At 32.3% G+C, this 12319-nt stretch overlaps 1 protein-coding gene across 1 annotated transcript; it reads left to right on the top strand.

The window, feature by feature from the left end:
* The first annotated feature begins 6958 nt into the window (after nt 1-6958).
* LOC144709728 (Galactosyltransferase family protein) lies at nt 6959-11345 on the top strand. Its single transcript, XM_078583352.1, has 12 exons — nt 6959-7175; nt 7331-7394; nt 7476-7525; nt 7611-7807; nt 8281-8344; nt 8418-8490; nt 8733-8856; nt 9454-9541; nt 9643-9693; nt 10286-10357; nt 10442-10554; nt 10963-11345. The coding sequence occupies exons 1-12, from the start codon at nt 7084-7086 to the stop codon at nt 10986-10988; spliced, it is 1014 nt and encodes a 337-aa protein (XP_078439478.1). The 5' UTR covers nt 6959-7083; the 3' UTR covers nt 10989-11345.
* Nucleotides 11346-12319: the final 974 nt, after the last annotated feature.

Here is a 12319-nt window from a genome sequence, read left to right as displayed (position 1 = left end):
TTCTCTCTTTTATTTTAAATCATAAGCCGCTATTCTTCTCTCTCTTCTCTCTTTAAATATTTTAAATCATAGCCACTTATGTTGACTATTCTTCTCTCTCTCTTCTCTCTTTTATATATTTTAAATCATAGCCGCTTATGTTGACTATTCTTCTCTCTCTCTTCTCTCTATTTATTATATAATAATAACCACTCATTCTCTCTCTCTCTTTATTCTTATTTAAATAAATATATCCATTTATTCCTTGGGCGAATGACGTGAATACTCCTTAGTAAATATTTAAATATATTATAAATGCCAAATAAATAATATATGTGTTATTTAAATATGTAAAAATCATTTCTTGGCTATATAATGGTCAAAAAATTATATAAAAATATGGAAAATTCCAGAAAAGTCATGGAAACACTTACCAACCTTTAGCCAAGTATTTAAAACCCTGTAAAAAATATTTCTTCACTGAAATGAAGTTAAATTCCATAAAAAATGATAAAAAATCAGAATTAATAATAAAATGAAAGGTTAAATGATCTATCTTTATTTTAATATGATAACATGGAAACATAGTCATTAAAACACATAAATATAATATAAAATTCATTAATTAATCATGTTAATTTGCAAGTTATCAAAGGCCCTGAAAAAAATTTACCAAGTCCACAATTTTTCAGGAGCCCTCTCCTTCTTCTCCCTTCTCACCCTATATCTCCACTCTGCCCTTGATGCGAATGGGATGACATACAGACGAGAACAAAGGATGAACATAGCTCCTCAAGGCAAAGGAGGAGATTTGACATGCCATGGACTGCGTTTATACACCTAAAGGCTACACAGAAAGTAGATTGACTCGTTTCGCTCCAGTATCCAAGAAATCATAAGTGTTTTTGGTTAATGTGATCCGTGCATAAGTGCTTCGTTTCATGTTTTTGTTGATGTCGTTATGATTATGTTATAAGTCTTTTGCTTTATGGAACCATCATGTTCATGTGGATCAAGGCCTCAAAAACCCAACATAGATACCCCTAATGCATAATTTATTGAAGTATGATTAATTATCTTGAAATTTGTATAAAGCTTCTTATTTGAGGCCCTTATTGATTTACATGATATGACCTTTCTATCTTTGATGTAAATTTGATATAATTCGTGATTTATCAAGAGAACATTTTCAAATAATAGCTAAAAGGGATTCAAAGGGTGGTGAATGTAATAACTGATAACATGAAGCAATATCATGAGTGCCTATTATTATAAATGGTATATATATTTTCATCATTCTATGCATATGAGTGACTGAAATATGGTATATATATTTATGATTTATTATAAATTCATTTATGTTATTCAAGCATAAAGATGTAGTTTATTATTGATTATTTTTCTATAATAAAAATATCATTTCATATTTTTTCCTGAGTATATTTTTATTTTAAAAATTTATAGGATTTTATAAATTTTTATAATAATAAATGATTCATTTGATCAGGAATATTTTAAAATATTAGTTTATTGGGATTTGGGTTTAACTGATCATTAAAGTAGGTTGTGAGTCACAAAATTGGGCTAGCGGGTTATGGTAGGGGGGTTTTCAGATAAAAAAGAGAGCTGTTGGAACACAACGACAGTACGAGCTGGGCCCCAAAGAAATAGATAATATGGGTTGAGTTAATGCAGCCTAGTCAACCTGGATTCTAGTAGATTTTGGATACTGTTCATTATGCTGGTCTGGATCAGTTCAAGTTATATATCTCTTATAGAAGGTTTGATCTAAGGCCATGAGAGATAATAATTCACCTTATCTAGGACGGAAGTTTGACGATAGTGAAGCTTTATGTATTGTCCCTCATCTTCCAATGTACATTTTTTCTTCTGTGAGATGATCCCAGTCGCTCATGTATCACTTTTTGCTGTCATAGAACTAAATTAATGCTCCTGATCAAATTTTCTTATATCCAACCCAAAAAACTTCCTGTAGGTTCAACATGCAAGAAACCACTATGTAACATTGGCCTTATCATGTGCGGCCCACTTAGATGTGCAGACCAATAGCTAGTATTCATAATGTCTCTTTCATTTATCATTTTCATCCTTCAATTACTAAATAAATATTTATAATTAATAATATAATAACTAAGAATACCCATAAAAGTAAACAGATTGCATTCACTTCATTTCTTCCATGATTATCCAAAATCACAATGAAAATGTGTAACTACCTTTCAATGCATAAATTATACGAATATGAACTAATTGAAAGATAAATTTTAGTATTATTTTATGATAATGCATTAAATTATGATAAACTCAATATAAATGAATGACAACAATGATTTTATTTATAAGTTCACATTACTTTAATAGCAAAAATTCCCATGCATTAAAGAACATCAATTTTCCAACAACTATGATACAATCTTACTATGATTTGTCTCTTATGTAAGTGCCGATTAGTTTCATAAAAAATACAACGTTAGACAAATTTAAATGAAATTGATCACAAGAAGCTATCCCCATCACAATATCATATAGTTCCTCTTATTAGGCAACTATTAGAAACATGAATCTATAACCCAAATTCTGGAAAACGTATTTGGAGATGTTAATATGAGTATATGATATATAAACTAAAAATGATAAAATATAAATAGATTACTTCAACAAGATAGGAAGAAATAAACTCATAATTAGTTCATGTCATACTAAGGTCTAACATAAGGAAAAATAAAATTTTGGGACCATGGGAGCTATATTAAATTATCAGATGTTGAAGAAGAATAAATAAATATAATTATTCATAAAAAAATTCTCACCTTAAAACTCCAGAAGATATCCTTCTATCTACTCGATCACATTTCAAGATTTATGGACTAAGAATAAAAGTAAAACGTTATGATGCAATCATAATGGAGAAAGTTTAGATGATGATTTCATCCTTAACTATAGATAAGACCCATGGGCTAGATTGCTTCATAGTAAATTTTATTATAGACAGTTGAGACACCATTTAGTTTGGTCTCTCTTAAACAGTTCATGATCTCTTTAGATGCCCTCTCCATCTAGGTGATATTGAAATATTTTTTTATTTCATTATCATAACCACACAAAAGGCCTGTACACATTTTAGTCATTTGCATATGATAATATTTTTTCATATTCATTATAACATCTTGTCAGAAATTTACCAAATTGTTTATTATCCATATTAGTTAAAATTATTTCACTAAAGGAGGATTTTCCCATAATATCCTATAATTAAATTAATTGTCACCTCTATCTACGAATCTAATGTCAATTCCAACATTCTTAAGGTATAAGAAAAATTTTACACGCAATACTTGATAAATAATTTTTTGATACACAATTTTAATTGCAGCATGTTGAACCCATAATCTATACTCAAAAATGGATTTTATACTAAATTCATTACTGACACAAAGAGTTTCAAAACTGAATGATGCACTTTCAGCATCTCTACTCATCCTTGGGATGGATTAACTTGGAAGATAACCCTGATCTTTAGTATAAAATAGTGATGCCAAATGCAAGTTTATACGAAGGTTATGACCCTAATCAAACATTATTAATGATTAAATTTGATCATTTTTTTTAAGTGTGGAGAAGGATCTCTCAATAACTTCAAAAGACTATGGAAACTAAAATATGAAGGTCAATGCATTTTCTTGAAAATGTTTTCCTACGGTCTTGGTAACCCCCATTAAACATAATCTTTGATTATCTGGATTTTTAGGTTCTGATTCCTCTATACCTATTTATAGAGTTCATGTCAAACATTATAATATTTACTAAAAGTATCAAGAAGTACACCAATAAAGAAATAATTTTTTTTTAAAAAAGTATAATTTTTTGTTCAATATCTTCATTTCTTTGAAGAGATTTGAATTTTGAATTTATGGCTAATGGGTAAAACATTGGGATTGAACATTTAAGGACATTATTATTATATTATGTGCTTGGCTTTTTATATTGCGCCTGGCTTATTTTTATATTCTTGGATTATTTTTTATTTCTCTCAAATATGATTTGGCTAGTAAAATGATAAAGATAATGATTGCGTGCACTACTTTTTTCATTTTGACAGAATCATTTCCATATTTTTAGAAGGAAATATGCATAAAATTCATATATTTTTCAGACAATGAAGAAAATATTTCTAAATTATGGATGTCATGATATTTTTGTGACAAATTTGAACAAAAATGTTTTTAATTTTTGTTCGTTTAAAATTTTTGGAAAGGAAGGATCATGAGGATTATCATAATATCTTTTTGATATCTACTTTTTATCTCAAAAAGTTCATTTCACCCCAAAATATATTTTATTGGCCACTCTTTCTCTGTCTCTCTCCCAGAGTCCTTCTTAAAAAGAGTAATCAAATATTCAGATTATTTTCTCCCCTAAATTTTACTGATAATCTATCCACCTCTCATATGAATATCCATTATTCAAACAATTTGACAAGTTTAAAACATAAGAATTTGTAAAATCTAATTTTAGTATTTTTGTGTAGAGGTGAGGGAGATAAAAAAAAATTAGGCCGTGGAATTTTGTATAAAATAAATGGATTTCAGATATTTGAATTTTTTCCTTCATTTTTTATATAAACAACCGTTATTTAGAAATTATGGATTGATTTATGATACATTTTTATCTCGAGGCTGAATTTAGGTAATCCTAAATATAATAAATCAAAAGGTAGATAACACGAAAGTAAAAGAAAGGTTCGAGGAAATCATTTTCTGATATCACTTAACTTTATATTTTGTATTTGATTCATGATGATAAGCTCAAATATTTGAATCCACTATTACAAATTGAAACTAGAGTAAAATATGAATATAAATAAATAATATAAATAAAACATAAATGTAGAGAAGCTAAACGAGATGTTATCATTGAATGAGAAACTGGACAAAAGGAAAAGCTTATACTTTTACAGGATTGGAGACTTGAAGATTTGAATAACTATAATTTTAATAATATGTTTATTGATAAAATTAATGAATTAATTGTATTCATCCAAATGATTCAGAAATCAGAGATATATTTATTTTTGGTTGTATTGATATGATTATTTGGAGGTTCAATAGAAACATGGTGAATTATTGAATTAATTGTATTATTCAAATGATTCATTTTCTCATTATTAGATCTCAAATTATGAGATCTAATATTGAGGCGTATTACGCTGGTAAGAACAATGTAGAGTAGATTGAATTTTCAAATTATGAGAGTGGTGAGGAAAGGATTTTGGAAGAAAACATATCTTCCTGAGTGGTTTGAATATTGTGAGACCTTGAAAGAATGAAGATTAGTATACTAATATGTTGAATTTATATTTTATAATTTTTATATATTTTCATATTGAACCATCTAACTTTGAATTTATAAATTCACAATGAAGTGATGCTGGATTGTAATTAAACTGAAAAATTAATTAAATTAAATTAAATTAAATTAATTTTGGATTAAAATTGAATATTGAGTTGATATTTTAAGAGAGGATGACTTTGATAATAATATTGAGACATATTGAGTATAAATTTTCATTTTATATTTTGTACTTTATAGTGGACCAGGAGGAGAAGTTAATCCCATGTGTGGAAGGTTGAGTTGCTGAGGAAACTAAGAGATTTCTTTGAGGTGCATGTGTATAAAATATCAATACTGAAACCATATGTTTATTTGGACCATATGTTTCATGCATGAAACTGTTCCAAATGTCACTTAACCCTAAAAATGGAAGGACGTTTGGAGCACATGGAGCATATGGGTTTCAAGTTAAGCTCTTGATTTTGTTTACACATGCGATATTCCCCAATATATGTATGTAGAAAGCTATATCTTGAGAACACAGGAGTTAAATGTATCAAGATACACAATACAGCATAATAGATGCCAATTTCACCCATGTTCGTATCTAGTAATACAACCCACATCAGATGAGTTCACTTTATTTTGTGTGGATATGCCTCACAAAATGACATGAAACTCTAGGAAGTCATGAACTTCACCTTTCTATGTTTCCTGGATTTTCATCTCTTTTTAATTAGGATTTGCTTTTATGGTGCTTCCTCTTATGGACCCCATCTACATTGAAGTTTGTCAGATGACAGTCACCCTTTTTTGAGTCCCAATTAAAAGCTTACATTTTAATTATAAAATAATATATTGAGATTAGGTTGGTCTTTATGATATTGATGTTGAGATCTCATGGTCATCCGGATTTTCAATACCCTTGTCTGGTTTATGTGGCAGGTTTGGAATGGTCATCTATTTAATCCAAAGTCATATTGACCATAATTTGCTCCATTGGATGATCCAACTTTGTTAAATCACCTATTGAGTGGTGATATAATGGCATTCCACAAATAAATCTCACATTTTCCTGGTCCTTGCGGACAAATTTGCCTGTTAGGTTTTAAAATAAATTAATTTTCCTTGACCCAACAGTATTGATTTAAAGTTTCTTGATTCTATATTTCCTGACTTTTTAAACTTACCCAATATCCACCCACTCTCTCTCAATTAAAGAAATAGCTTTATTTTTAAATGATTCCCGAATACATTAAAACCTTATTTACTGCATTTATTCAGACGTAGACAAGCTCCAATTATCATACTTAAGAGAACTCTTTGTAGTCCGGCAATTAATGCAAGAATATTTGTGGGTGACGTACTTCTACTTTTTCCTAATACCCCGTTGACTCTTAGAGAATTAATAGGCGGTTGCGTTAATTCTAATATTTTAATGTACAATAATAAATAGTAAAATCATAGGGCTCTATTTATAAGATGTGCGCCCCAAAAAAATTACATGTAAGCGGGAAAATTGCGTTATTTTACGGAAAGTGATGTAAAATTGTTAGAAGCGGAATTTAGAGGGTTGTTCTTACAAATTTACGATTATTTTCCTCGATGCACTGATAAATATGCAAATTGCGGGGTTGGAATTCCCGCGGAAGATTTGAGATCTGCGGAGAAGATGGTCAACGGGTTCTTATCAAGATCATAAGTTTCGATCTTTCTCTCAGTTTGATCGGAGAAGACGGAGGCGGAGTGGAAATGAAGAGCCGGCCCGTGATTGGCCGCTCGCCGGTCGCCATGGTGATGCTCGCTATGATCGCTACGGTCGCTTCTTTGTATGTTGCTGGGCGGTGAGTTTCATCTTGCTTGGTTTCTTCTCTGCTGGATTGGGAAAACTGGGTTTTTTTAGTTTTCTTTGAAAAGAGATCTGTTGCTCGAAATGTTGGAACATGGGTTGATATTGTGCTTAAATCGGGAGAATTTTAATTGCGTTCTTGTTTTGCAGATTATGGCAGGATTCTGGAAATAGGGTTTTTCTTATTGGAGAGATTGACCGGCGGACGGGCCAGGTCAATTTGCATTTCTTCTTCGTGAAGTGTTACTGTTGCTTATTTTGATTTTTCCTGATAGTTCTTCTACCACTCTGTCAGGGTCATTCGGCGGTGACAGTTGACGATAATCTCAAGATTTTGACTTGCAGGTATTTTACTGTTGTATATTTGCAGGTCAATTTATATGTATTTTTGCGTTCTATGGATTTTAAGTTTGGATGTTTCTTTGGTCAGGAACCAGCGTAAGAAATTGGCGCAGCTTGAGATTAAGCTTGACGACGTCGTAAATAAGGGATTTGTTAAGAAACACCCTAATTCTAAAGGCACTGTCACGCGTAATAGCAAAAGATTACTAGCTGTTATAGGAATAGTTACAGGATTTGATGGGAAGAAGAACAGAGATGCCATTCGGAAATCTTGGGTTCCCCAAGGTAATCTATGTTTTTAAGTGCTGCACCGAAGAATAATTGGTGATGATTTAGTTTTGTCGTAGTATTTCTGTATCCTCTCCTTACTCAAGCCGGGGCATTTGTCATCATCTGTTCTTTGATTTTTAATATTTCGTTCTCATGATGGATCTTGGAAATCCTTTTGACTACTTCTGGGACAAAATGTCCTAAAAAATGCCCTATTCAAACAACAGAGGAGTATGTTTGAGTGATGTAATATCTTCTTGACTCTCTTGAATCTCTACTAAGCATTAGCAACGGTCCCTTTTTATCTTTTTGATACAAGCTGTTCGGGTCTTTTGCCTATTACAAATAATTTTTATTATTTGATTTTCGATTTGATCTTGGAAATTATTTTTTAATGCTTTTGGGCGTAAAGCTTTTTGAACGTGTCATATTTGTTAAACAGAGGAGTATCTTTGAGGTGATGTTATGTAATCTCTTTCTTTGTGAAGGTGCTGCGCTGCGCAAATTGGAGAAGGAGAAAGGCATTGTAGTGAGATTCGTCATTGGGAGAAGGTTCCTTTTAAAAAAAAAAATTCTGTGAAGTTAAAGTTACTACGTCTGACATGTTCTTGTTGGTGATGTTCAGTCCAAAGCAGGGAGACGGCTCGGACAAAGCTATTGAAGATGAAAACAGAATGAAGAATGATTTCCTCATCCTTGTAAGTCATCGTTCAGGACAAACACTTGAGACATAAATGCCTTACAAATGGATGTTCGTGTGTCTATTTAAAATTTATGATAATTCTTCGAATTGAAAAAAAAGAACATTATCAGTGGCCCGTAGATTCTTGTAATAAGATCGGAATTATAATGCTTTTATCACATGATAATGTAATTCGAACTCTGATATTGCAAAATTTCACTGAGTGCTGCTTAATTGTGTTTGTCTCCCGTTCAACAGGATAAGCATGTAGAAGCACCAGGAGAAGTTCCGCAAAAAGTCAAGCTATTTTTTAGTCACGCAGCAGACACTTGGGATGCTGATTTTTATGCAAAAGTCAATGATAACATTTATGTCAATTTAGGTATTTTATTCTATTCAACTCATGCCTCCGATATCTATCATAACCATTTCAATTTTGTTTCTTTAAATTTATTGGCATTGAAAATGTTTTATTTTGGCTATTTGTGCCATTAATAAATCTCCTCCACTTCAATATTTGATTCTTTCTTCTTCATCATTGGGGATTATAGTGTCCACTTTCAGTTTACTTGTGGAAAATTAGGGTTTATTTTTTGGAAAATTAGTTTCTGGTTGTTGTATAAGATACTTGTCACTGACTTGTAATTAGTTTCATAACAGTTGGGCTTAATCGTCTTCTGTTTCATATCCGCTGTTTAAGTCGCACTGATACAAGTTTTAATGGAAAGGGAATCTAATAAATCATGGTCAAATTCTTTGTCCTTGGGAGAGGCGTCTAGTATGCTTTGTTTTCTCTGTGAGTCAAGAATGATTTTGACCATAGCTTTAATCGTCCATACTAGATTGACCAGAAACAACTTTTGGCATCTGATTGTGATATTTGGTTTCATTGATTTCTTGGAATAGTATATGAGATACCGCCATTTTTTTACGCTTTCATAAAAAATCTGTGGCTGCTAAATTACTACGTCACTGTCAGATTCTCTTGGGACCATGCTAACAGCCCAGCTGCACCAACCGCATGTTTATATGGGATGCATGAAATCGGGCCAAGTATTCTCTGATCCGTGAGCCCAAACCGAAATTTCCTTTTTAATTGATACTCCCACTCTTAATGTGTGGTACCTTAGTCCTGAAATATTTATTGACTTACATCTAAATTCTTCAGAAAGCAAAAGTGGTACGAGCCTGATTGGTGGAAATTCGGCGATGGAAAATCGTGCGTACAGATTTCTAACTCTTTGATCAGAATTTGCTTCTTTCCTTAAATCAGGTTTATCCTTTAGGATTATGGCTTGTAATACTATTGATTATTTTTCAGTGCAATTACGATGATGATAATGATTTCTCATCATCTTCGATATCTGGTTTTCAAGAGCTGTCATCAGCATTATCACTGTCACTCACGACTTGATTATGAGTCGTCCAGTTCCTTGAGCAGAGATTGTCATAGTTGTAGTTATCCATCGGTTTCCAAGATGAGATGAGCATTTTATCATATCATTCTTGTTATCATTGTCGTATTATTTCGAAAATTGGTCATCTTCATTATCATCGTCATCCATCTGTTGAATTCTTCACTGACTTCGGGATTATCATTAATTTAAGCTGAAACATGGAAAACAACGATGATGATGAGATTTGGGGACGATGATGAAGATGATGAAATCAATAAAAATGACATATTTATAAGGAGATTCCGGCATCATCTCTGAATCCATAAAACTTATTGGATCTTCAATATTATTTTGATTTAACTCCAGCAGTTGACTTTTCCCTCTATCACCATTCATTGTTCATCCACGTTACAGATATTTCCGCCATGCATCAGGAGAAATTTTGGTACTATCTCGAGTGTTAGCCCAGTTCATCTCAATTAACAGGTCAAATTTAGTCCACTTTACTCTCGTTCTCTCTTTCTTTATTAAAGCTGCAAATCACCTTAGTCAGCTCTTGAGCTTTTGCAGGTCCAACCTGAGGACGTATGCTTATGATGATGTTAGCGTCGGCTCTTGGCTGATAGGACTAGACGTTAACTATGTCCATGATGGCCAATTTTGCTGTTCGTTCTGGACTCCAGGTAATCAAAAAATTATTTAATTTGAATCAGGCTCATTTTTCTTGCTTTTTTATGTTTTTTGTCACAACTGCCAAGTTGATTCTGTTGCATTCTGACGATAATGATATGGGACATTGATGATAACAACTGATGAATTGCGGACGTCATCGCCGTCATTGTCAATGTTGTCGTCACCCTCAACCCTCCATCTGTAAACTAGAATTCTTCTAAGGTGATGGCTGGCATTGACAGATGGTGTCAACCATCTATGATATCCATCATCTTCAAATATCAACTCGTCATCAACGACCCAATAATCATCATCATCATTTCTCCGTGATGGTCAATGGGTTTGACAATGAAGCTGACATTGATGAGTAGAAAACCCGACATTTGAGACTCTCTTCTCAAGAACTTATAAACTTTCAGGGGCCTTTTGTTCAATTGTGCGGTGATCTGGGCACGTCCAACCCCTTCAATTGTATGATCAGAATTCCCACTGTGCTATTTCAGCAAGTGGTCGGTCAACGTTTGGGTCGTAAGAGATCTCTTACTCTAATCCTCGGCTTTATTTAGCATGGGGAGCGTCTCGGTTGCTATATGCCCAAACCAAAGATGAGATCATGACTGCCTCCTGCCGTCCATCTCTTCTACCAGGCTTTTATTCTAATTCTTTCTTTTCTTTTTTGTACGAAACTGCTTATCAATTTTTTCTTGTCCTTCTCCTTTTTGTTTGCCTTCCATGTGTGCTGAGCGTTCTTGTAAAGCTATGGAAACAACTCAAAGGAAGAAATTTAGAAATTTCTGGTTTACTGCTTCAGCTGTTAAAATAAAGATGTAATTTATGCAATTTATGCTAACAACATCGAGTTTATTTGGGCAAGTCAGAACATTATTTGATAGGTTGATTCGCATCTCATGCTAATTTTCATGGTTCAGTATTTAGTTTTACCTATCTTCATTATGTTTATTTCTATCCAGATTTGGTATACTTATATTCCATGCTATTTTTGCCTACATATCACATCACGAGTCATTAAAATACTTTAGTGTCAGCGATTTCATGTGAATATTACCGGAACGTAGCATCCCAGTCGATACATTATGGAATGATACTGACTTAACATACTGGGTTTATGGTTTATAACTTTCTGCAATGGAGTTCATGACCTCTGTCAACTTAAAAACGCGGCCAAGTATAAGACAACATCATCTAATTTAAATAAATTTAATAGAAATTAATGATTAGACTGTTACTTGTAGTTTTTGGCCGAAAGATAAACATCCATATTGCTGATGTTGGTGCAATGTTTTTTGGGCATTCAAAATTTTTGAGCATCCGTATTGCATACTTGATTCGATGATTACACTATTGAAACATAGGGTTTCAAGAACCCTAAAAATGAGTGATTGAATTTTTTGAAATGAGCACTATTCTTATGTCTCAGATCCTACACAAATAACATGTCTTTAAGTGTAGACGAGGATAATTTATTCTGGGATTGGGACATAACACCTTGTGTCCGTCTGTTCCAGCAAACTGCAGTTGTGGCTTCATTTTATTCTGAACAATAGTTGATCATATCAGATATTTTGTCCAATTCCAGTTCTAGAAAATATTTTCTGACAAGGGGGTTATGTTATGCTATTACCAAATATCTACTCTACGCTATCTTTTAATATGTTTATTCTTCTATAAAACTAGAAATATTCTTTCTATTTAGTAGTTCCTTAGTAGCCTCAAACTAGACAAAGAAATCAAGAAAGATTGAACACAGCTTTTTAA

The sequence above is a fragment of the Wolffia australiana genome, chromosome 11 (genome assembly GCF_029677425.1).
Source record: "Wolffia australiana isolate 7733 chromosome 11, ASM2967742v1".
NCBI lineage: Eukaryota > Viridiplantae > Streptophyta > Magnoliopsida > Alismatales > Araceae > Wolffia > Wolffia australiana.
This window is presented reverse-complemented; position numbering and strand designations above follow the sequence as displayed.

Excerpts from the sequence above, each read along its gene's own strand:
- LOC144709728 (XM_078583352.1), top strand. The coding sequence starts at position 7,084 with ATGAAGAGCCGGCCCGTGATTGGCCGCTCGCCGGTCGCCATGGTGATG. Across the intron at positions 7,395-7,475 it reads TTGACCGGCGGACGGGCCAG|GGTCATTCGGCGGTGACAGT; the intron begins GTCAATTTGCAT and ends CCACTCTGTCAG. Across the intron at positions 7,526-7,610 it reads CTCAAGATTTTGACTTGCAG|GAACCAGCGTAAGAAATTGG; the intron begins GTATTTTACTGT and ends TTCTTTGGTCAG.